The 26110-nt window shown below is 39.6% G+C and overlaps 1 protein-coding gene across 2 annotated transcripts in view; it reads right to left on the reverse strand.

Moving 5' to 3' along the window:
- Positions 1 to 26110, reverse strand: part of FRMPD4 (FERM and PDZ domain containing 4) — a 298624-nt gene that overhangs the window by 87228 nt on the left and 185286 nt on the right. For both annotated transcript variants that reach the window (XM_055703140.1, XM_055703142.1), the window contains exon 2: positions 23229 to 23345. In XM_055703140.1, coding sequence (XP_055559115.1) covers positions 23229 to 23345 — 117 coding nt within the window. The remainder of the gene's footprint in view (positions 1 to 23228; positions 23346 to 26110) is intronic.

The following is a 26110-nucleotide window of genomic DNA, read 5'->3' on the forward strand; positions in this document are numbered from 1 at the left end:
ATCATGAGACTAAATAAAGGGCCAGTACAGGCTTGCACATCTTAAAGACGTTTCTAAGGTCTTCTAAGCAACTTTACAGGAATACTTCATTGTAACAATAAGGTGCCAAGCAAGATACAGTGGCACATCCATCAAGATTGAGAACAAACCCATTCACTGTCTCTCTCTCTCTGCTGTTCAGATGATAAATCTCTCCTTTAAGTATACCTACCCCTGTCAGCACTGTTGCTCTTACCTGCCAAAGCCTGCCATTGACAGGCATCGCCTTTGCAGGTGGCCACAGTGGCTCTGGGTACCATGCAATTTTTAAGCAATGCAAAGTCTCAAGAAGCTTGGTAATAACTTTTTGTAAGAATCAGTGACAACATAGTGTACCTTTTCAAGTTTACACAGCATGTATTTAAAATATCCTTTATCGATAAAGCCTTGAAAGGAAATAATTTAACATGGGTTCTCTAGGAAACAGAAACTCTCCTTTGGCAAAAAATAACGTCAGCCAGCTGGATTACCGACAAAAATAGATATTCATATATAGTGGAAACTGAAAATGGCGTTTCATTAAGATGGAAGTGTTGTCCAAGTAATTCCTCATTTTTCACTTCTCAGGTATTTCTCAATAGATACCCAGTCTTGTTCTGGAAAGGGACAAAAAACCTCCCAGTATCCCTCATCTCCCTGTTATGTGTTTTCAAATAATATGCAAGCACTATTGGCCTAGAACATTTCTGTCACTGTAGCAATACTGATAAATCAATTATGCCAGAGGCTGTTCCCGGCACGGAGAGCAAGTGGCACAGAACAGCCTGTGCCAACATTATTACTGCATTGTAGTTCTCACTGTGGTTATTCTCTTGACCGCCACAACAGAAGGTACAGCTTCCAAACCCTTGTGGGGAGAGACCACAGCCCATGCCAAATCCCAACCTATGGCCAGGATTTATTTGGGAAATGTTAAGTGACATACGCATAAGCATGTCAAGGACCATTCTAATAATTCAGCTATATGGCCCCATCTAGTTCTCGTCTCTGGAAACATCATGCAGTACTGCTTAATTTACAGAGGCTTCCTATTCAATGGTGTATAAAACAATAGGATCTTACTGAGAAAGTCTGTAGCAGCTTTAGTGCAAATTAATTGATAACAGCAATAAAAGCTTTGATAAGAGAAGTTTAGTCAGGAGCAACTTGTTCACCTCCATGCAGGCTTGTTGGGATGGACCAAATTAGAGTGTGGAGAAGGTGCTCCTTGAAGATCAACCTTGGACTGCTCTTCTCTCCAGGACCATGGGATACCATGTGATTCTTCCGAGCAGATCCCTAAACGAGCCAAAGCCTACTTCCCTGAAGTCTAAGGCTGTGACCCTATTTCTTGCCCTGCTCCCTCCTCTCAGGCTCCTGAACTCTCCCATATTATGCTCACTGCAATCAAGGCTTCTCCTGACTTTCACATCCCCAAATGGCCTTTCTTTGTTTGTAGGTATGACATCCAGCAAAGCGTCTCCTCTTGTTGACTCCTTGATCACCTGTGCCACAAAACTGTTTCTTCCTGTTGCACACCAGCAGGTATCATGGTGGTTCGCATTCCCCATGAGGACCAGTGTGTGTGAATGTGAGGCTGCTTCCCGTTGTCTGAAGGTCTCATCTACTTCTACCTGATCAGGTGGCCTACAGACTCACTATAGAATCACCCATGTTTGTTTACCCACCAGTCTTGACCTACAAGCTCTGAGCTGGTTCCCCCCCAACACCTGCAGCAGAGCTCCTTGCTTCCCAGCTGCTGTTTCACATAAAGGATGAGTCCTCTTCCTTGCCTTCCCAGCCTGTCCTTCCCAAGGAGCCTGTATTTCCCCCTGCAGCACTCCAGTTGTGTGAGCTATCCCAACGTGTCTCCATGACCCTGATATAGTTATAGCCTTGTAACGGCACACAGACAGCCCCTCTGTTTGTTTCCCCTGCTGTGGGAATTAGTGTAGGGGCATTTCAGAGAGGCACCCAAGTGTGCTGATTCCACGGACCAGGCATGCAAGCTTTCCAGGCAGGGGCTGTCCCACAGACACTTTCTTTTTTACATGCATATGCACTTCAGCTGATTCTACTTCAGCCTTATGGTGTTGATTGCCATGGCCCTTCTGTCCCCATTAGCTCAGGCCCTTGGCTCGCCTGCCATGTCCACCACTTCGACTGTTGAGGAATCTCCCCCATCTTTCCTACTTTAAAGCTTTTCTTGCTGGGTTGGCCAGTCAAATTTTCTTTAACTCTTTCCCTAAGCATCTGCTGCTAGATACTGTCCAGTGTCAGATGATGGACAGACTTCTGGTCTGAGCCAGCAAAGCTGTGCTTACGGTCTCACTTAGATGCACAGATAAGCATTATAAAGAAGTATTTTTTTTCTAGGCAAAACCCAAAGCTTATACTTCAAAAATCTCTGTAATACCACAATAAAAAAAAATGACTAATTTGTAACACTGATTGATTACTTTTTCCTATATGGCTTTACTCTGTGTATGCTAAACATGGGAACAAGCAGATAAAGAATACTCTCCGCTGTTCTATTAAATGCCTTTGAGCAACCTATAATGAAAACAAAGATTTCATGCCTCTGCTCACAGGTGCTGGGTAATAAAAGTACTGATGTTAAACAAAAAAATCTACTTGTTATTTCTAAATACAGCTTTACTGCAAATGCAAAGCATTATAGTATCTAATAACATTTTCATCTCTAACCTTAGATACACATTTTTAAAATAGCTTGCATTACTCTGTATGTACCAAATAACACAGGCCAAACTACTTTTATAAAATAAACAGAGTTGAATGGAACCAACCCCATGACACTGATTAAATACTCATACACTTTGCTCAGTGTATGAGCAAAGTGCTACTGCAGGCCAAGTAAAGATTTGTAATAAGTTAATTTTATAGTTAACTACCTCAAAGAAAAGCCATCATTTGTGTGTGTGTGTGTGTGTGTATGTTTATGTGTGTATACACACATGCATGTATATATAAATATATATATGAATATAAATCTGATACGGGATATATGACTTCATTTCCCAAACACTAGATCCCCTAAGGGAAGACACAATGCCAGCAACAAAAACTAATGGTGTGTGTTAGCCATTAGCTATATACTTGGAGCCAGAATAACAAAAACCCCACAACTATTATTACTATTATTCGTGTTTACCTTGATTAAGATATACTTGCCACAGGTCCAGGTTTTTCACATGTCTAGGGATGAGTCCTTCTTGGTTAGGATAAACACTTCATACTTTCACAAGCACTGAACCACCCTCTTCGAGGCTTTATAGCACATACTGAAAATTAGTGGTTACTTTAAAAAAAACACTTATCAAATGTGAAAAATGAAGAAATAATAAAGTGTTTGGGGTAAAGAAGACTTATACAATGTTAATTTAAAAATGTATCGTGGGTATATGTGGAATAAATCATTGAATTATAAGCAGTGTTGCATGAGAAATTAATAACCAGATATTTTAATGCAACTCAGTAGAAGATTTATTAAAATAAACTATGGTCTGTGGCAAGGTAGTTAATTTTTATAACTTTGTTTTAATCATTTCAGACTCCTCTCTTGCCTTCAGTCCAAAAGGTAGGGGTTTGCTCCACTTTGCTGAATAGAAAAATAATTATTTAATCTCCAAAAAGAGCCTTCAAATAAATGTTGAAGACCAAGTGCTTATCCTGTAGCAAAGAAGGTTTCTCTAGAGGTCACAACAGATCTTACTGCATTTTCACGTTTGCTACATGTGCACAATACTGATTTTTCTTGATTTATCAACATCCATAAAAAGTGATGTAGCTGCTCTCTGCCTCCTAATATTCTCCGTAGGAGAGTACAAAAGAGAGGACAACTGAGATGTAAACTCTCAGTTCTCCCATAAAACCAAAGCCCTGGAAAGCGCTTAGCCAGTCCCGCTTTTAGTGCTGTGGCTTTTGATACAGACTTTGATCTTGCAAAAATGTTTTTCTGGGGATCAACAGGAAAGGAGCTGAAAACTCAAGATCAAGGTGAAAAACATTTGGGACTCAGACTGGACTCACTCCTGCCCAGGAGAAGCAGTCTCAAGGACTGGAAATGAAGTTTTTTCCCCAGCTTCCCGGGGTCTGGGCACCAAGCAAGCTCTGTCAGCATTGGGGGAAGACTGACTGTTACCTCCTTAGTGGAAGGCTGCATTGCAAAGTCCACGGGTTAAGTCTCATCTAAATGCTACCCACAGGCAAGCTAAAGCAAGGCCAAATGACTCATCTGACAAGTGTCATACTTGGTCCCACCTCTGCTTCAGTGAGCATTTTATTCACGTTTATGCAACATGAAGCCGTAACATCATGACCAGGGATGCTGGGTGATCTTGCACGGGGAATGGGAATAGTGGGCTTACCTCACCAGGCAGAGGACAAAACTGGACAACGTGAAGACATGAATCACTTTCAAAAGCAAATCCAGTTTCCTGTCTTCAGGCAGTTCTGTGAATTTAGCTCTGAACAGGCTATTTTGTGTAGAAGAAAGTGGATTATGGAGCACTTTTTGTTCCAGTCAGGGAAGAACCAGGAAGAGAAGAAACAGTAGCACACAATATATTTTATTTGATCCAAAATAGCAACCAGGCTGAAAAAACAATTATTGACAGAATATAGCTGCAAATTCTCATGGCGTCTGTTAACTGTAACAAAATATATGAGACTCCCTCATGCAGAAAAGACTAATACATCCCTAAAAAGTACCTCCATGAGAAGACAGGTCAGGCTAAACATTTGAGTCCATCGTTAAGGACAACTGCCTATAAAAGCAAATAATTGAGTACTGAGCTGTAAGAAGCCTGAACCATATACAGTTTTCAGCCGGTGCACTTGGATGTCGTGGGAAGCCTGGCTGCTGCACTGCAGAGCACAGCACAGCACAGGTTTAATCTGCTCAGCTTCACATCAGCCTCAGCTTGGTGCTGCCATAGCAAGATTTGTACTGGTACCTGAGCCAGCTCATTTAAGGCTGACTGGGATATATTGACCACAGGATTCACAGCAACTATCGCTGTGACTGCAGTGCAGGACGATCCCTGGTGTTTGACTAGGACTTTTTTCTTCCTGAGTCACAACTGAGACTTTGATCCAGCAAAATGACCCCATAACACACTTTGCTAAGAGAATTGCATCAAGGTCCCCACAATGAACTCAGCAGGTCTAAAGAAGCAAAGCAGGTGCTCAATTATTTGCAGTTCAGATTCTGCTATGGGGCTGTCAGGACATCCAATTCACACCCATAAACATTTAAGTGTGGGTGATTGCAGAACAAAGCCAGAAAGGCTACAGGCAGCCAGCTTACCATTCACAGAAGGCTAATACACACTTTGGCTATTATCTCTGATTAAAAAGGAAAAATTAAAATGCCTTGGCAATAGCTACATACAAAAATCACAATATTGAACCCTTTTCCACAGTTACTGAAACCAGGGAAGGATATTTTCAAGCTCAGGTGGCTGACAGAACAATGAAAGCACAGAGGAAAAGATGGGGGGAATAATTGACTGTTGTTCTAGGAATCATGAAACCCTGCCATAGTGCAACTCATGGGAGAGGCAGTAAAATATTACAAGTGCTTTTGTGTCATCTCTGTAGGAATAAATCAGTGGGACTCTGCTGATATTGATAAAGCTAAGCTGACTTACGGCAGAGAATCTGGCTTTTTATTTGCTATGATGACGATTAATGTCTAAGTTCAACAATTTTATGCAATTATAATTAAAGGTCTATAATAGCATACAACACAAATGTAGTTTGTGCAGGAGAGTTGCATTCTTGTATTCATCTTGTGGCCTCATACCGCCAGTGGCACCAATGTACATAATTAAAATATTAAAAACATCTCTGTGAAAGGTAGCAACACAGCATGAAATGAATACTTTAGAACTAACTACTAGCAGTCACATTCCAGGACAACTAAATAATACCATTCTATAAGACAAATTTTGATTCAGTTACCAAGAATCACAATATTTAACTCATGTCACTCCTGAACTCTCATAACGTTTTAGTAATGTAGACTATGTATTTGCTTATAACACATGGCTATGTGTTTTGGGCATTTGACTAAGGTAAAATATTAACATTCATGTTGCAGACTTAATGCTCCTATCCATTTGACAGGCATAAATACTGACAGAATTTATAAACAAAGAGTTTATAATAAAACCAGACAGCATACAGAACAACATCTAAGGCAAGAAATTCTGCAGAACTGTAGCAAAGATTATTACAGGTCGTAACTGGATCATGAGTCAATTCCACTGTATCACAAAAAAATTATAGATGCCATTTATTACTTCATCTGTTTTCCATCTTTCCACATCCCAAGTCCTTGTCACATCAATTCTTTTCCGCCTAACCCTACTGTCCTGTTTCCTAATGACTATCTTGTACTCAGTTAATCCAAGTGTTGCCATTCACACTAGTTCCTCCTCAAATTGTATTGTCCCTTACTCTTCCCTAGCTTCCTCATCTGCTCTCCATTCTGATGCCTAGCAGTCATTATTGGCATACTTCTTTTTAGTCATGCAATTTTTGGACACACTGCGTGGATCCTGTATTGGAGATTTCAGTTTCTGCATTCTACTGAGCATGGCAATTTCTAAAATTTTCAGATGGCTCTTAACCTGGGAGAACTTCACAGTAACATCAGAAATGACATCCCTGGCTGCAAGGTGATCCGCAGGTCACCTTTCAAATACCTGTCTTAAAGATTGGGAACCAAGCTTTTGAATGACCTTTGGCAAAACAACTTCTGTTTCTCCAGGAAAGGGATGATGCTTTTCAAAATACCAATTAGGTCTCAGAAAAGCAAGGGGAACAAAAAAATTCAGCTCATTCAAGGAAAGCTCGGTAAAGTTACAAACAACTGAAGTCTGTGGATGAGAGGTATTCAGTAGCTGTTGTAAAGGGAATGAGACCAAGCAGAGTTTGGTAATTTCATTCCAGTTTTCTGAGATTAGGTAACACGCATAAAGCAGTATATCTTTTCAAAATTCTACATTATATGGCTTAGATAGCAATCCTCATTTACTGGAGATAAAGCACATATAAATAAAAATATTAGAGCTCTTGAAGTACTGTTAGAAAGGATTCAAATACAATAAAGCAAAATTAGAATCTAAAAATCACTGAAAAAGGAAACAAAAATCTTCTAACTTATGACATATTGTGCCACTATTTATTCCCCAAAGTTTGATGGCTATTGACAGAATCTGGAATGGACACCTCCTGGGACTACATAGTAAGCACAGGAATATTAGTTTTCATAATGGGTCATTTTTATTTTCTTTTTTTAATGGGCAAAGAGATTGAGGTTCAGCTAATCATCCATGAAAAACTACTGGGTGTGTCAAGAAAAACACACAGCACAGTGAGAAGTGCCAAAAGTCACAGAGAAGGCGGTGAGGGCTCGCTGGGTTCCATGGGCAAGTGAGTGGGAGCCATGCGAGAGATGACCACATCGAAGGGGAGCCCTGCCAACCCCTGGGCACCTGAACTTGCAAAGCCAACAGTGCCAAGGGGACTGTGTCGGTCCTACTATGCAAGGCTAATGGTATCTAGGTGATGGAATCGCAAACACCAATTTCAGGTGCAGATGCCACAGAAGTGGAACCAACAGGGAAACATAATTGGGTGTGTGACCATGGAGAGACGGGGGCAAGGGTCTGCTGTGGGGAAGACCATAGGTGTGGATCAGCTACTGCAGAGACCCATTTCTGCACATATATGGGGAGGCTGTATGTGCATGTGTATGCATGACCTGATAGCAATCACCCTGATTTCATCATGCATAAGACCGTTGTACTGGTCTTATTGATGTGCGTGCTGTTTGTGTTGATGCGGTGCCTGTAAAGGCACTGGTTGCCTGTATGCGTGGCTCTGGTGGTTGGCTGTGTTTGTACAGAGCTTGTGTGAGGATTGCGTGCTCAGCATCATAATGGACCTGGGGACAGGGACATGCAGCAGCCTGGTGCTATCAAGCCAGGATGGGAGGAATGCCCTTTCATCTAGGCAGCCACCAACTTGTTCTCTTTTAAAGCATCTTCTACACTTGACTAGCATTATTTCAGTTGTGCTACTTTAATTGCAACAGTAACACCTCAACTCAAATATATGAGATAAGTGAAAAAGTCTGAGAACTCATAGAGAACTTAGTGTTCTATTGTCTTGCTCCAATACCATTGCTTTTTTGACATTACTTTACATCTGTACATCCTTGAAACGTGCACTAAGTACAGCTTCTCCTTGGGTAGTTGTGGTACCACCACAACATCGCAAGTTCTTGATGGGTCTGTTCAAGGAAACTGTTGAATGTAACTGCCAAGACAAGTATGCTATCGATATTGAACACTGAAAATAAAAGCTAGTCTTTAAAACAAAGAAAACTACCAGAAGCCAAAACCAACAACCTGTGTGAAGGTACCTTGTAGTCTTAGATAAAAGAAGAACTTTATTATTACACAGGACACCTGAACTACGGAGGCTTTAACAACTTGAGCCACATGCACGCCAAAGGAGGTCAAATTGTTGTTTTCTGAGTCTCTGAAAAGCCAGCAAACCAGCATATTTCCAAAGCACTGTCATATATATCCGCAGTAAATGTCTACTCACTAGAAATGTCACAGCCCTTATATCATTTAATAAACTTACTATAGTTATGCTGAAGTTCCACCCAAGCAAGTGGATTCCCTAAATGGCGTTTCAAAAAAATTGTATCAGATACTAGAAATTACCTTTTTATATAGGTGGGCAGAAGAGGAAGCAAACATATCCTGATTAAATTAATAACTCATCCCAATTATTATCAGACAACAGTATAAAACTCAAAACTGCCAGTAAGATTCATTCTTTTAACTTGTCCTTGTATTTGCAGCCCACTTCCATGTTTTTCACTTCAATAAGATTGATAACATCTGTTTTCCACAAAAAGCAAAACATTTTGTTGATAGTATGTATAAACACTTAAGGAAAAAATATTTCCTCTCCTATCTTTCAATGAAAGCATTTTTTAAAATAGTTATAATTCATCATTCAGCATTTAAAAAAGAACATTTATACAGTTATCTAAAAGCCTGGTCAAATCATATCATCTCCCTGAATATCATCCCATATAAGTACTTTTATTACCGTATGCTTACTAAAAACACTGATCTTTATTCCACTTTTTATGTGGTAATCTAAATTGCCTTAAGTAATCTCTCTAACGGAGATAATTAAATGTGTTTCATTAATATCTGCAAAAGGTTCCAAGGGCATAGAGTGGATTAAAGTCTGGTTTGCAAACATGTTGCTCAGATTTCATGATCCACATGCTAAAGAAACAAGCAAAGTGCCACTTGACTCACAGGAAAATAGGAATGGAAAGGATCTGCTTTGCCATCATATCCAACCTCTTGTAATTTTACACTGCATCATATAAACTGTATCATATAACCTCCTTTAAATATTTACCAATGATCAGTGTAAACCCCTTTTTTGGATTTTTCAATCCAGTGCTATGACCGAAAGCTGGGGAATAAACTCCATCACTCTAATCTTTAAGGGTCTTCTCCCTTGCAATTTAAATGTATAATCCCTTCAGTTCTTTAGCACATTTTTTTTTTTTTTGTTTTATACATTTCTCATTTCTTCCTGGTGTTGATTCCCTCCTGATCTCAGTTTTGCTGCATTAGACAAATCAATGTCTTTCATCTCCCCTCATATAATAATTTCCCCCTCCCCTTATCATTCTAACAGCATTTTCTGCATTTGTTACGTTTGGATGCCCAATCTGAAACATGTGTAGCCACAATTAATACTTCCCTATTGCCAAAACAGCATTTGCTAGTGACATACCCAAATGACAACTTTTGGAAGTCTCTCAGCAATTCAGCTAATAAATCAAGATTCCTCTCCTCAGTCATTTTGGACACATACTTCTCTATCATTGGGAAGATTTTGTTATTGATACTCAGTCACGTCTTTGACTTTTACTGTATTCATATATGTTCTTTACACAGATGTCCCCATTCCTCTTTTATGTGGGCAAAGAGCCGCTTGCAAGGTGTTTTAACATTTTCTTGTAAGAACTAACGCGGGCTGAATTTATGCAAATCTCACTTCAGCCCTCTAGTTTCTGCTTTTATAGAAACTTTCTATGTTGGTCAGTTCTTTTAACCTTTTCTACAACATTTGTTGCTTTTTTGCAATGTCTTTACTGATGTGATTATTCAGCTAATAATGACTCTCTTACCCAGCCCAGTTTTGAGGTGCATGCACATCACTATAATATTTGAGGCTTATAAACTAGAATATAAACCTAGATGACTTAAAATGTCATCTTTAAAAATGTGACACACTTTTAATAAGTATTTTCTTATTATCAGCAAGAATCATTGTACAAATGGAGGAGATACATATATGCGTGTGTATATATGTACACACATCTCTCCCACTCACACACAACTGTACCATCATGTTGTATCTTGGAATTTGTACTTTCATAGGGAATGAAAGTCCTGGCTTTTTCTGCCTCTCTTTTCTCTCCCTCTGAGTTTCTTCCCTGAGAATCTCCCTTAGTCTCATATACATCAACATTTAGCTCTCCAGTAACAAGAACGTTTTTCAGATTTAATGAAAGTGGTAGCTTGTCTGTAATGCAGCCATTAGACCACCTGCACCTGTTTTCTTGCACAGACATAGCAAAGTAATTTTAAAGTAGCAAAGTCAGACGCTGGTAGCAGCTTAGCTGTTGCAGCAGAGACATCAGCTTGAGTTGTAAAACCTGCTTGAGAAGCCCAATAAATTTTCAGATAGTCCATGCTGAGCTTTATGATTGCCTGAGAGTGGCAGACAGGCCAAGTTACTTAAAAGCTCAGTAGGGAATATTACACTGATTGGTCAGTGCAAACATATATTAGGTTTCTCTTCCATGTAGCAGAAGCATTTGTGCTGTATTCTGTGTAAATCTAGCCAAAGACTCTAAATAAAATCACTTTTCAATCATTAATATTCACGTGAAAAAATCATTAAGACTTTCAAATATGGTACAACACTCAGCCTGGCAATATGTGGATTCTTAGCTTTTAAATTTGTCTCTGAACAGTAGTTATGAAAAAATTCACATGCAATTCTTAAGTTTTGACACAGATCTGGGGAGGAGAGGGTGGTAGCAAATCTCTCCTTGAAAGATTCACTTAATCTTACTATACTTCAGCACTGCAATAAAAAATGAGAATAAAGTCAATGCCTTTCTAGCATCTGCTAATTAAAATATAACGACCAAGCACATCGGGATCCCAATTTTCTCTGGGAGACTTCATGTGCTCCTGAAGCATAAAACCAAACCCATGATTTTTTGAGCAAACCTGTCTGGAAGTTCAGCTGGTCAATTCTTTAAATTTGAGCATAAAATCAAATAACAGTAGCAGTACGTGAAGTGCTGCCTGGCTAACTTGGTTTAGGCTGCCACATCCTGAGCATGTGGCGTCACGATATCCTTTCTTTCTAAGGGTGCCAGAGAAATGCCAGCTGACTCTTGAGTACAGCTTGCCCGAGACACAGCTTATGGAAAAGAAACCCAACCGAGCTTCCTGCTCCGAGCAGCTCTACAGAAAGCCTTGTCCTGTCACTCTCCCCAACGGTGCCCAGGCTTTTGGCGCGGGGCTCGATTGCCTATGCAAGTCACAGAGGCAAGGCTGAAAAAGCAGCTGTGCAGCTATTACACATTATGTTCAGGTGATGGGGTTCCTCCTCCAGGAACTATATTCCTGAAGGCTCACGCCACGAAAGCAGCTGGTCCCATGATCTGCCCATTAGTTTGCACTTGCTTTAATTAATTCTAGTCGGGGAAACTAACAGAACTGCTTTTAAATTGAGTTTGAGGATACTAATGTTTGGATTCCTCTCACTGGGCATCATTCAATGCCTTTTGCAAACCCCTGGCCAGTCACAGTGTGATACTCGGGGAAACCAAGTCCTTTTCAAGACCTAGCCACAATCTGGCCCACATCTGAAGGCATGGAAAACCCTACTTTTTATATGTATGTTTTAACTAAAAAGATTCGCAACCGGAAAGTTGTGACTTTTCAGTGCGCAACACCAATGTTGAGCTGATCTTTTTATGGTTTCCGTTTCAAAGGCTTCACCATCGCCTAGCAGACTGTTGAAATGGTGGAACTGCATTTTAATAGGATGCTGGCAACAGGAATCATGCAACAAAATCTCTAAATGTCATTACTATGAACTGCCAGAATCAGACCCTTGTGGCCCAAAACAAAATGTCTTTTATCAGTATGGCTTTTTGCCAAGTCTCTGCTGTCCAGATCAAGGCGCCAACTGGATTAAACAAAACCAATAAAAACAGCAGCAAAAAGAAAACAGTGTACAAAAGGGATTATAAGCAGGAAGAGCAACGTGAAGTACCTCTTTAGACTCCAGGTAAAATTATGTTATTCTCACCTGATCAAGCCCAGGGACAGTGCTAATACAGCACTCCTACAAAAACATCTCCTTTATCTGATAAACCATTTCTTGAGAAACTGCTCCCATATATCCCTGACTTTTTGGGTTTACCTTATGTTTCATCAATACTACTACCGCATTTGCTGGATGCTTATGACAGGAGCTCTCTTCAACAGGGCTTCTGCATTTTTGTATGATAAAAGAGCACCACAGCAAGTAAACAGATACTTTCTACATTCATTCCTACAAAACGTACTTGGTATTCAGCTTGTCCTTTAGGAACTCACCTGATGCAATGGTTTTTGGATATAACTGCAGCATTTATCATTAATTTTTAACAAAGGCTTTTCATCCCAAGATGCAAAAAACCAAACTGCATCTCAATGTGCAAAGGAAGAAATTTTAACTTAAAGACAAGAAAACTGGATGTCAGACAGATAGTAAAATTGAAGCAACATCTTTTCATAAGAGCAGAGCTAAAAAACCTGTCTACACGCAAACGCCTAAGCTTGTGCTTGAAATGAGAAATGAATAGGGAACCAAAGACATCAAACACTGCATAGAGTCCCATAGTTAAAACCAGACACCAAAATTCACTCTGACAGGTTTGGCAAGTTCCAATTCCCACGTAAGAGGTGCAGTTGTGGGCCTATCACCAGGTGTCTTAAAATATTTTCTAGGCAGCACATTTGCTTTGCAAGGTGGAAAGTCCATCCTACCACAAAGAGTAATTACAGCTGGATCCCAAGACCAGCTTTGGGAAGCACTGGTGGTAAGCATCCACCTTGGTCTTAACACCCTGTGAGCTCAAAATATTGACTGAATATTCAGAAAGCAGAGGTGCTACAGACTTTACACCTGCCTAATATGGGATGAACAGCTGTGGATCATTCTCACATCGAAGGCAGCTCAATTCCACCTCTCACAGGTTGGCAGGAAAGAATGACAGAATATGTCCTCGTAAATCTGATCTTTACAGCCCAAAACCATCACCAGGCATTTCTTGGACAGAAGAGCCCATGACTACAACATCCCTCGATCACACTGAATACCTGCTGATAAACTAAAGGTAGGGATTAAGGCTCACAATTTTGATGAGGTATTTCAACTTTATGCAGCAGTCAGCCACCATAGCACTGTGATAAGAATAGCTCTCCTACAAATGAATCAAAAGCCAGTGTGAAAAAAGAAAAGCAAACCAACCCTAAACCACACCACTAAAAGCTGAAAACTCCACATGCCAGCAGATTTGCAGCTCCAGTATTTTTTTAAATACATGAGAAAAAGCCAGGAATAGAGCCAGAGGCAAGCAGAAATACATCAGGATTGATTAAAACATCACCCTATGTCTTCACTGAATATCAGTGTGTCTGTCTGCACTGTAAGTGTATGTTATTTTAAAGCAGAGCTGCGAACAACCGTCTTTCCTAAGTGAACATAAATTCACACAAAAATTAAAAGTAAAACGGTTCAATTTCTTAAACTATGGCAAAGTTTTTCCATGCTATTTGTATCCTTAATAATATGCCTCCCCAGGTTTTAATTATGAAACGCTAAATAAATCCCATGAGCAAACGCTTATTCATATCTGTCTGCTGAGCTTCTATTTGTAATTCCAGCTAATTATTTCCCCTGTCAGGAAAATATTGTCTGAAGTCCCAAGATGCCACACAAGTACCTTAATCTCTTTCATTTTACACCTTCCGGTGTTTGATATAGAAAATGTAAATTCATTTGGCTGTGCTGGAAGAGCAAGAAACTTGAAATAATCTCTGCACTGTCAGCAGGTCTTTACCTTGTATGCTTAATCCCTGTTACCATGGTGATATTTAATTGTGCAGCCACACAGTTTGATTGGTTTATTTTAAATTGAAGTTTTTCTGTGGAACAGCACAGGATCCTAGTGAACCTTGGATAAATTATTTTCAAAATATTGCAGTGAGTCATATTGTCAGTGACTAGATTAATCTGAGTTCAGTTAAATTGTTTCTTCACCTTAATCTTATACATATATGACAACATACATAATACAAGGATTTTTAGCATTATATTTGGGAACTGAGCATTTTGAGTACAATTAAGCAGTATTTTATTGTAAGAAGGGCAATTAAAACCTAAATGAGAATTAAAATTCAGTAAGCTTTTCTTGGCAGTATCATCTTGTCTTTCTAAAACAAATTACCTTGCTGTTCTACAATAACAATCCAGATAAGAACCTTTTACAGTAGGCTTATACTTTATTTTCTTTATAGAAAGCTGTAAATATAATAATATGACAGAAACGAAGCCAAAAGGATAAATACAGCCTCTTCAGTGCTCGCTTTCGTATACCTCTGCATGCAGTTCCTTAGTATATGAATGACTGCTGGAAAGGCACCATCAATACGGTATTTCCCGGTACAGCATAACATACTAGATAACATATTAAATTCTGTACATACACTATGATGAACTGGTGTACTTCAACTGTGCTGTTTAAAAAGAAACAATATACTGTGCTAATTTTCACCCCTTTTTTCTGCTTTATAACCTGCTCCAGCACATTTTTTTTCTTAATGCTGTAATTGAAGCTCTGGGGGAACTTTTCACCTAGCAGCTTTGCTGTGGAAGGTCCCAGTTCCATCCCTATCAGACAGCTTTACCTTATTTATCTTTCCCAGCTTGTGGCCATTAAGGCCCCAGTGTACAGCCTGCAGGGTCACTCTACCTTTTTGGTGTTTCAGAGGCTGTTGTCCCCTCTTCTATTTTTAAGGACGATCAGTTAGCCTGGTTCTATTTCATATGCAAAGCCTCTGTGTTTGCATCATTGGGGATACCAGCACATGACCCAGGATAAGACTTACAGCTTTTTACAAACCATCACCACTCTCCCAACCACATACATGGCTTTGCAGAACCAGAATTTGATGCTTTTAATCCCGATTCTGTAGGGACCACACTGTTTTACAAGAGAAATGTTTGAAAAAGCAGACTCTGTCTGGGGCTATCATTCTCACACAAACTGTTTACAAGAATTAATTTGGTTTTATGCTCCTGGGAAGGGTAGCTTGGTATACTGAAGCAATGCTTCTACAGATGCATTTACATGCTGTAATGTACAGACAAGATGCTGTTAGGCCACATGAAACATCTCCCTGGAAGCACATGAACTCCAAGAGTAACGAGGACTTAATCTTTTCACCTCTGTACATTGTGTCCCTGCGTTAGAATACCCTGAATTTGTTTTTCTATACAGGTTCTGCTCCAGAAGTTCTATTCTGCTTCCTAATCCAACTTGAAACACACAGGAATGACAGTTTTCAGGATGCAATACTTCTCTGAATTTCATGGCATCCACATCCAGTTTGTGCTTGGAGAAAACACAGGGACAGAAACACTGACTTTGCTGTAGCAAAGGCCCCAAATACCTGATTCTTTATATTCCACTCACGTAAAACTACATCCAGGCCATCCAAGGCTAACAACTGAGCAAAAGCTTCTTCTCTTCTGAGTAGTCTCACCCACATTCATACCTACCCTCACCTTTCCACTGTGAGGAATCCTTTTGGTTCAGCAAGCGATGGTTGCACATGTGCACAGAGAGGACTTGGAAAGGGGCAAGGCAGGAAACAGGGAAGGAGCCACACTGCTGTGGTTAGCTCCTGAGTTACTGCACATAACTAGCTTAGGTGCAGCTGCCTTACAATGCAATGAATTCTCCATTTGCTCCATGCTCTAGCTAAAATAAAATAACCCCACAAACCAGCATCTCTGCTATTATTCCCTCCATTATAACAATGATTTATCCTGGTCAATATTAACATCATTTTGTCTGTCACATTTATGCCTGCCTATTTATGGCTAGAGCAACAGTTCTCTGTGAAGGAAGGATGACTGTTAAATCATCCTCTCTTTTCAGGAGGTTGAGCTGATTTAGCAATGCTTTCTTTTTCACCATATGCCCGAGTTGTCTCCAAGCAGACCACTGACACAAACAGGTTGCTATATAATTTTCATTCTCCTCCTTTCTAATTATTCAGGTTTGCTTTAAACAGTCAGTTGTGTTTGTGCATCCCTGCTGCTGCTTGTCTTTTCTAGCCCCACTCCCACTTCCACCCTACGATCCTGTCCTTGAGCAGGTCAAACCCTTAGCAACAGAAAGCAAATTTGTATGCTGTCTGAAACGAGCATAGTAGCCCTCTTTTGCTAATAGCACGCTATTCATATCAACAGCCCATATTAGTGACAAGGGAATTAAAAAAAAAAAAGATAGAGAAAAAATAAGAATCACCATACCAATCAGACCTGTTGTCCGCCTGGTCCAGTATCCTTTCTCTGACAGCACTCAGTACCCACTTCAGAGGAAGGTGCAAGAAACCTTGTAATTATAGAGTAACCTGATTAATACAGGAAGTTTCGTCCTAGCCCTAGGCAGTCAGCAGCTGACTTGCTCGCTTGTCTGAAAGATAACATTTCATATCTGCTCTAATTTTTTTTTTTTAATCCTATGTAATGTAATAGTGGAAGTCTCATTACCAATGTACATTGCAAATGTACATTTGAATCCTATGAAGCATTTCAGGCTTTACTGTAACCTGTAGCTGAGAGTTATATTTGCTAATTATATAGGTTGTACTATTTTTATCACTGTTAAACTGCCTGCCATTCAATCTCATTGGATGTCCCTTTTAGGGACGTGGGAATAAGTGGGCCAGAGAGCGTGATTCCACTGCCTGTTCCCTCGGCATCTCACCTGGGAGCGGAGATGCTCCAAGAGGGGCACTGCAGTCAGCCTTTGGCTTCAGGCATTACCCTGGCGTACAGACTGCCTTCATTCACATCCCTAACCTGAAATGGAAGAAGTAAATGAACCCTCTCTTCAACACCCTGCATAAACGCAAGTGTTCTCATAGAGGACAGAGCAGAAGCAGTGGTGTTGCTCGTATTTTTGCAAATGCCACATAAATCCTCCGGTGAATCTAGTCAACATGTTTCTGTACTTAAGAGATGAAGGAATGTAATGCATTCAGTAAAGTGCTATGTAACAGGGCAGAAAGCGGCTCCTGGGGCTTCAAACTTTCATTACAGCCTTATATACTAAGGTAGTGTTAAGGTACAAATAACAGCAGCCTTTTCAAAACCCAGGAAGATGAACAACACAGTAACAGCAATCAAGGCTTTCACTATAGTTTATATCCTTTGATTGTTTTCAGAATCTTACAACAGAGCAAACTCGAGAAATATTCTGAGAAAGGACTAAACTACCGGTGGGTGTACACAACCTACAGAACACGTGGACAAGAAGGTTGGGGTAGGGCTAGACATATCAAGAGAAAATAAAATAAAAAGCTGAATGATCCTATCCTCTTCTATGATTATTTATTTGCAAGTTAACTGATTAGCAGGCTATGAGTCTCAACTTTGCATATTCTATAAATTAGTGGCCCTTAATAAGCAGGATGCTTGATTGATATGCTATTAATGCCATCAATGATAGTGTTCCATCATTCCACACTCCTGGCCAGCTAGGAGAACTGGCTGTACAAGGAGGACCACACAGGCCAGACAGGATGCACACAACATGCATAGAGGCACTTCAAATTTCAGAAAACATGAATATGTTTCCTCTTCTAACTTCAGCAAGCACTGAAAGAATAAGATGAAGACTACTACAGAAAATTTACATGAGTCTAGAAGAATATCATGACATTGCTGTATTGTAAAGAAACATTGTACTGTAGATGCTTTGGGAATTTAGGATGTTGGGAGCTGCACTAGCGATCAAAGAACATGAACACGTTACCTCTGTTTTATGTATGGGGTAAAAGTTGACATCCAAGAATTTTCTGTTTCAGGAATAGCTTAGCTACTAAGCAAAGCAAGGATAACCAAATGTAATGATTTAACCAGCCAAAAATCATGGAGCTGACATTATATGCAGGATAACATACCTTAGAGGAAAAAATAATTAAGTTTGCCAGATAAACCTGGAAGAAGCCTGGAAGAATTTAGGGTTACTAAATACAAATGCACCAGTGAAAAACAACAGCATACGCTCAAGACATCAGAATATGTTGTGACATGTTTCAACTGGCGTAGCAGCCACGTCATATTAACGTAACAAGATTCAGAAAGACTCCCGACAAGTAGGTCCCTCCAGCTCTGCTCTGGACTCTGGAGACTAACCTGTGGTTTCAAGCCAAGCAGTAATGCTGCAGGCTTTGATCTCTGGGTTTGCTTCCTTTTATTTCTTGCCGGGGATCCCAGCTGTTTCCTGAGTTTGTTCCAGACTGGAGCACAGAAGCAAGCTAATATGCATGAAGTACAGATGGTCAGGGTCCATGGAGTGAAATAGGGGTCAAATCAAGCTGGTAACACAAACAGACCCTGTCATCCTCTCTGAGGCAATAGCAAGAGTTAGTAAACACAGCCAATAGCATCTCTTGCAAACAAAGATATGGCAATAAGCTCACCTAGCAGACTCCTCAAAAATTATCTTAAGATTGTAAAAACCAGCTGCACCTTACTGGGACCACTGCTGCTTTGAGTCCACATGGAAAGGGCTACGCTTCCTTTCAGTTAACCTGATTTCACATTCTCTGGTCTTAATTTGAATGACAGAAGCCAGATCCACAAAAATACCAAAGTGCCTCATACCTTAGGCATTAAATAGGAACAGGAATCAAAAGGGTATGACTTTTCATGGCAGCAAATGTTGCTTCACCTTGCACCTTAGAGGGCAGCTATACAGCAGCTTAAGCCAACACAAGGCTGTTGCAACCCGGTTCCCATATCAGTCAGACATTTCAGTGTGTCAGCAGTGCTGCTCATCACCTGGCATTAGCCATGCTCTGAGCAGGAGGTTGGACCAGCTGACCTTCAGAAGTTTCTTCCATACTAAACTGTTCTGCAATTTTATGGGATCATGCAAAGGACTGGCTCAGGGAACTAAACTGACATAAAATTCATTGCTTTCTCTGTAGGATTGATTTTTTGATTAGCTTTTGACAGTTTATTTCCCTCTATCAACTACCTTCCAGGTCTAACAAGCAGGAAGACTGACACAAGGGAAAGGGTGAAAAAGTACAGGTCCAAAAATCAGTATGAATGTAGCAGTAGCAACTTAGGAGACAAAATCATCTTAAGTCTAAACCCTTTGCAGACTAAATCAGCCAAAACCTTCCTGCTTTGCACACTACCTCCCTACGTTCAGATCAAATATATTTTAAATGTCATGTTTGTATTCAAATTATCATCACAGAAATTTCTTGTAATCATATACTACACACCATATATAATAAATGCAAAGAAAATAGGCTTTTATAATGGTTAGATATACACTGCAAACTATTTCACATTAAAGGTCCAGCTTAAGACAGCCTGTGCAGTACAGAAAAATGCTGGAAGAATACTAGGATGATTGCCATCCTCCCACACTGAAATGTATTACTTATCTTATAAGGCAAGTAAAAGTGGCAAGTTAAAAGGGAATGGGTGAAGTTCTGAAACTTTAATTTACTATGGCCAAAACTTAAGAAAAAGTATTTTAGAGGTTTGCAAAATGACCCTGGTTGTGCCATCTGTACAGAAGAGATAATGAATTGATAGCGACATCTGAAAATATTTTGATAAAAGACTCTTCTTGCACTTTCACAAAAGTGCTGCCTGGTGATGGAAGCTGCCCCTGATTATCTCAGGCCATAGGGGCTTTCAGAGATTTGAAAGAAACCAAATTTGCTTCAGCAGAAAGAATAAACATTTCTTCCTATTCATGGCTTAAAGTACTTGCACCGACCCTATATAATTACTTTTCAATTCACCAAAAGATTCTCCTGGATTCTCTATTCCTTCCACAGTTTCAAAATTATAATATGTCTGCTTGCAGTTGAATGGATATGTACATATTGCACTAAGTAAATTATTTAACTAAAAAGCAGTTAATGTTGCTATGAATTATGTTATTCGCTTGCACAGAACTCATGCGCACATTTCATTGTGATAATACCTGGTTGATACATCTTCAATCAAAACCAAGCAAAGGATTTGAATTGCTTTTTCTCCTTCAGTGTGATGCAATTTGTTAATCCGTATGGCTATAAAAAGCCTTGGAGACAATAGAAATGCTATCCTGGTGATGTCTCTCCTGCCTTTATTGACATAACTGTCAACAACCACCTCACTGTTTCATTCCTAAAATCCGAACGTGAAAAATGATGGAAAGAAAATTAAAATCTGTTTTCATTTATGTAGTTTCATGTAGTATTTGCAAAAGCAGTCGTTTTGAAAGCCAGAGAGAGCTTCTCCTTGGCCGAGCAACAGGCCCTGTAAGGACAGGTACTATATACCTCCACAGAGGAATCGCTGGCAAAGTCACTAAGCGTATTCAGTCTTTGGTCATTCTTCTGAAACAAAGATATATGTTGTGTAACTACCCGGTCACGACGTAGTAGCTACCTGGGCTGACATTCACTAGTAACGGTGGATAGCAGGTTAGTCAGTATAGCAGTACGTGGTTCCAAACCATTTCCTGATTTCATTCAGTTTCTGAAGGCACTGGCTTTTAATGCACCCCGGGGGACCATCGTTTCATGTTAGATGCATTACTCCTCTGGAGACGTGGCTGGTGCATGTGTTACAGCCAACACCATTCCTTTAAAACACTTGATACAAGACTATGTAAAATAACTCATGCAACGTGTATGTACATAGATTGTTCAACTTGCATCTAAGATTGCACAGAGATACCGGTGGGTAAGAAAGTCTGGCAAAAAATATCTAAGGCTTCTGCCCATCAGCCTCCTCAGAGGTCTAATTCTCTCCACCCCTTAAAGCAGCCTGTTTTTTCCCCACATAGTCTGCTATCCACATGCAGAGAAAACGGAAGAAAGATCAAGGCCCCAAAGACAATGGAGATCAAGCACCTTATAAAAGCATGGAAAAAAACAACAGCAAAACAACAAGCCCAACACTACTTAAGGCATAACTTGGCACTGCCTGTTATGGATTTTTCTTTCCAGATACAGTTTTCTGCATTTAAGAGAGGGATATGGCACTTTAAGGTACTAAAAGGCAATCAAAAAAATAAACAAAATAATCATTAGCTCCCGAGAGTTAGAAAACATTCCCAAACTGCAAAATTAATGAGTACTAATGCACGTCATTTTGTAAGCCACAGCTGTTTGTAGCAACACAACAAATGTAGCATCCCATTATGTGACCAGTGAGAAAAAAGAAGGATTAAAATGTGGTGCCTGTCCTCAGAAGCAGGGTATTAATTTTTCAAACAAATCTCAGTCAAGCAGAGGAGAACACAGCAATGGTCTGCAGAAAAAATGGACACCCAAGGTTTGCAGGTCCCTTCACTAAACTGGAGCAACAGAAGCAGCGGAGTAACAGAAGCAGCAGTGTCACATCTGCACAGTACTTTGGAGGCTCACCTATATTCTTGATAAGCCTAATTAGTTCAGGCATAAAACTTGTGCTAATACATTTATATTGTACCTGGCACTCAGCTTCACATTGTCCAGCACTGCACCCGGTGTCTTACAGACATGCAAAACATGGTAAGTACTTCTTCAAGCAAGAAAATAACATTTCAAAGCTTTTGATCCCTCATTAATGCAGACAACTTGCTCCAATTTGGGCAGGTCTGAAATCGTTTCAGAACTTGAAAACCTGCAGGACACTGTGCTGTTACAAATTGTGCTTTGGCTCCAAAATCAAATGCCTCCTAGGAAGCCAAGGCACACACCCTGAGCAGCAGGAGGAGGAAGAGAAAGCAGAGTAGCAGGGGATCCTTGTTCTTACACTGCACAATTCTTTTCTTGCAGTTGACAGATCTTGAGTGAATTAAGGGCTTTTAATGGTCAATTTAAAACAAGTCTGAACCTTCTACTCTGTGTTAAAAGAAAGAATTGTAATTCTCATCCAGGACTTTTTTAAGCACTTGCAAGTTTCTAAACAGACTGATAAACATAAAAATTAAATAATTTTAAAAAAACCCCAGCCCTTCACATGAGAAGAATCAAAATGCTACCCTTAAAAAATGGAATGTAAGATAGAGCAATGAACGCTGCAGAATCAGCCGATGCTTCTCCTAACTCACCACTGTCACCCATTTTTAGTGAAGACATTCCAAAGCCATGTAAAAGTACATTTTCTAGAACAAACAACTGTATTTTATCCAAGACACTGAAGTTATTTTAAATAATAATTATGCACAGTTTTCCCTGGGAAAAGAAAAGCCAATTTTGTTTATGATCATATCACCCACATTGAAACTTATTTTATAAACGTTTAAATTCAGAGCTAAAGGACTGCGGGAAATCTAAGAATTAGACTATTTACTATACAGGATCAAAATACACACTTTCTCATTACCAGTATAATGAAAATATTGGACAAATTAGAAGAGCTCATATGGCAGAGATGGAGGAGAACTGTTAGTGTCAGTCAGAACTGACCTTTTGCCTCATTCTTTAAACATGGCATTTTAATTTTTTTGTTAATGACATTTGTTGTAATTCCTCAATGAGTTACAGATCTTTATATTTTCAGCATTTTCTTGGGTAAATGATATAACCAAGTACCAAAACAGTGCAGCAAAGTACAGTCAATGCTATCTCTGCGCAACAAATCAAAACAGCTGAACATAACTGGGTAAGGCTGATTCTGGAATTAGGATTCCAAGGAGATACAGTCAAGAACAGGGCTGTAGCACTGTGCTACAGACTGCACAGCTCACACTGCCCACTTACTTGATGAAGTAGTCTCTTCCATCTCTGTTTGCCGTCATCTCCCATCCATAAGGTGTCCCCTGGTTCAAGCTCCAGGTCCCTGAAGGGTGAGGCCAGCCTGAAGACTTGTTCCTGTGGCTGTAATTTTAGGAGGTGGGGGAGAAGGAAAAAAGGAAAAAAAAAAAAAAAGTTATTTGACTGTTGTATTTATTCTTCCAATTTACGTATTTTACATCATTCAGTAGACATCCAAATATTTTCACAGTTGTGCAATACACAGCCAAAACCTGGACGAGAGAAAACAGGTTAGCAGGTCTACTTATGTTTGTAATATTCTTCTAGTCAGTGGAAAGATACATTATAATTTCTAACAGTCTTTGAGTTCAAACCTTTGGCCAGTGAATGTGTCATAGCTCATCAGTCCCACATCCACAATACTCATTTTCAACAATATTTAGTACGAGAGGCAGGAAGCATTCTCATTCATTGCCATGCCCCCTTCAAATGCCAGCTCTCAGTACAGTTTTAGCAAAAAAATCCAACAAACCAAACCAAACCAAACCAAACAACCCGCCACACAGCCGCAGATCACACACGTGGTGCACTACCTGGCGGAAGAAGGAACATCAACACCCCTTCTCAGTGCTAGCAAACCATTTTCTGTTTCATGTGTTGGAATGAAGAAAGGCCGTAACACTCCTGCATATGGATGCTAAATTGATTTGATACACAGATGTTGCACTTGATCATTACCCATTAAACCCTTCCTCCAAATAACTTCTAAAAGGCTGCAGCATCTCTGAGCACACACGCTGTTACGTACCACTGCTCAAGCACTCTCTGCTAGGGTTCCCACTCCCGAGCAAGGGTCAGGTCACACCATCTTATATAAAGGAGAAGCTTACACAGCTCACCTAAGGGAGATTCAGCAGCATCCCAAGTGACAGTATCTCCCCACTAGATCTGAAACATTTTGTGAGGTGCCATCTAAGGACTCCAGACACAAAAAAGACACAGCTAGCAAGAATCCCCCATAGTTTTCCATAGAAAACCCCAACTTTTGCACTGATGTTTTACCCTTCACTTCCAGGAATGAAGCGAGATGTTACTGCACATTCCCACTTTCTGCTGTGGGACTCAGAGGTACAGATGGCAACAAACAGGTCTTTCAGCAAAATTAAACAAATCATTAATATCTACGTACAATCTGAAAAAGAGAAAGAGCAGGAAAAGGAGGCAGGGCAACCAAAGATGCTAAAGACTGGTTGAGAATGCATCACAGACAAAGATGAATCAGCACACAACACTGAATACAATCTGAAATTTAGACATGCAAACCAAAAAAGCAAAAAAAATAAGTGCATTTTTAAAATTAGTTGCCTTCTCCCTCTCTACCCTTTCCTCACCCATCGTAAACGTATTACAGCTTAGTTTTACTTGCTAGATTTACTTAAGTTCAAGTGCTAGCAAGGAGCTTATTATCTCTTGCCTTAAATAGAGATGTAAGAACTTACTTCCTTTAGAGAAACAGCGCAATGTTAACCTGATGAACACTCTTCTGAAGGAACAGAATTGGTCTCCACGGACAGCTCAACAATTCACTGCAAATTGCTAAACTCAACAAAGTTGTACATAGTTAATCCTTCCCAAAGGGGGAATGCATCATTAAAAACAAACTAGCTGCTTCCCCCTCCCCCTTTATTTCAAGGATTAATCACTACTGAGAAAAGATACGGTGCTTCAAAATATAATTTACATGCAAAGTACAGCATTACAATGGAGTGCTAGATATATCTGATATACCAATTACGTTCAGTACTCCATCTTCAAGGAGCAGAAAAACTTTTCTTTAGCATATTCAAACACTGGTATTTGCCATATGATAGGGCTTAAGTCTAATATTTGAGCATACTAGAAATCTTAATAAAATTAGTTAACTCATGGCTAATGAAACACAAAAATGTCAAATATGCTACATTACCCCAGATAAATGTAACTAATCCATTCGTGATCAAAGGAATGAATTAAAAAAAACAGGCATCTGAAGAAAGAAAACAAATATTCTCAACACTTTTTCATGCAGTTTCATGTAAAGCTGAGCTTAGGCATTCCTGTTTCTCCATATGCTTGACAGAGGGAGAACGGGTGGTCCCTTCTTTTAGATGTAAGCCATCCTGCAAGCTAAGCATGACAGCTTAACTACATCTATAGACTTCAAATTGCACTTTAGAGTACTTGGGATCCTAAACACTGCAGTTAACTAAATAAAGTAGAAAGAAATCTATTTTACCTGGACTGTAAAGGGATATTTGTGCATTTAACACTTTTCACTTTAATTAGGTGTGTTTCACAACCTCTGTGCTAAAGTTTCTCCATCTATAAAATGGGTACAGTGACAATTATATTCCTATGTAAAGCACATAAAACTTCTATTATCAGATAATTTGTAGGAGCACAAGACAGTGATGATATTATTCCTCTCTGCATTCAAACTAAGGGCTCATCTTTGTATGGATTATAACATCAATAGATTTTAAGGTAAGTTTAATTCCCCTGAAAGTTTTCTTTGAGCCCTTAAAATGGTGTCAGAGTCTATCAAGCATGATGGGTAATAACTGTCCTACTTAAATATAAATATGTGTATATCTGATCTAGTCCCCCAGACTTTCTTATAATCAGTGGGAGAGAAATTAGCACTTGATACACTTGTATACATACATTAGACGTGTGCAAATGCAATAAGGTGGCTCCATAGGAAAAAACAAATATCAAATGTTTCCTACAGTCATTGTACAGTTAAATAATAAACACTTGTCTCCTAACAATAAAACAAGGTTTTTACACTTGAAGGTGATTAGCGTTGGTGATTCCCAGCTGCCTGCACAGTCCGAAAAAATGAGCAA

The sequence above is a fragment of the Falco cherrug genome, chromosome 2 (genome assembly GCF_023634085.1).
Source record: "Falco cherrug isolate bFalChe1 chromosome 2, bFalChe1.pri, whole genome shotgun sequence".
Taxonomy (NCBI): Eukaryota; Metazoa; Chordata; class Aves; order Falconiformes; family Falconidae; genus Falco; species Falco cherrug.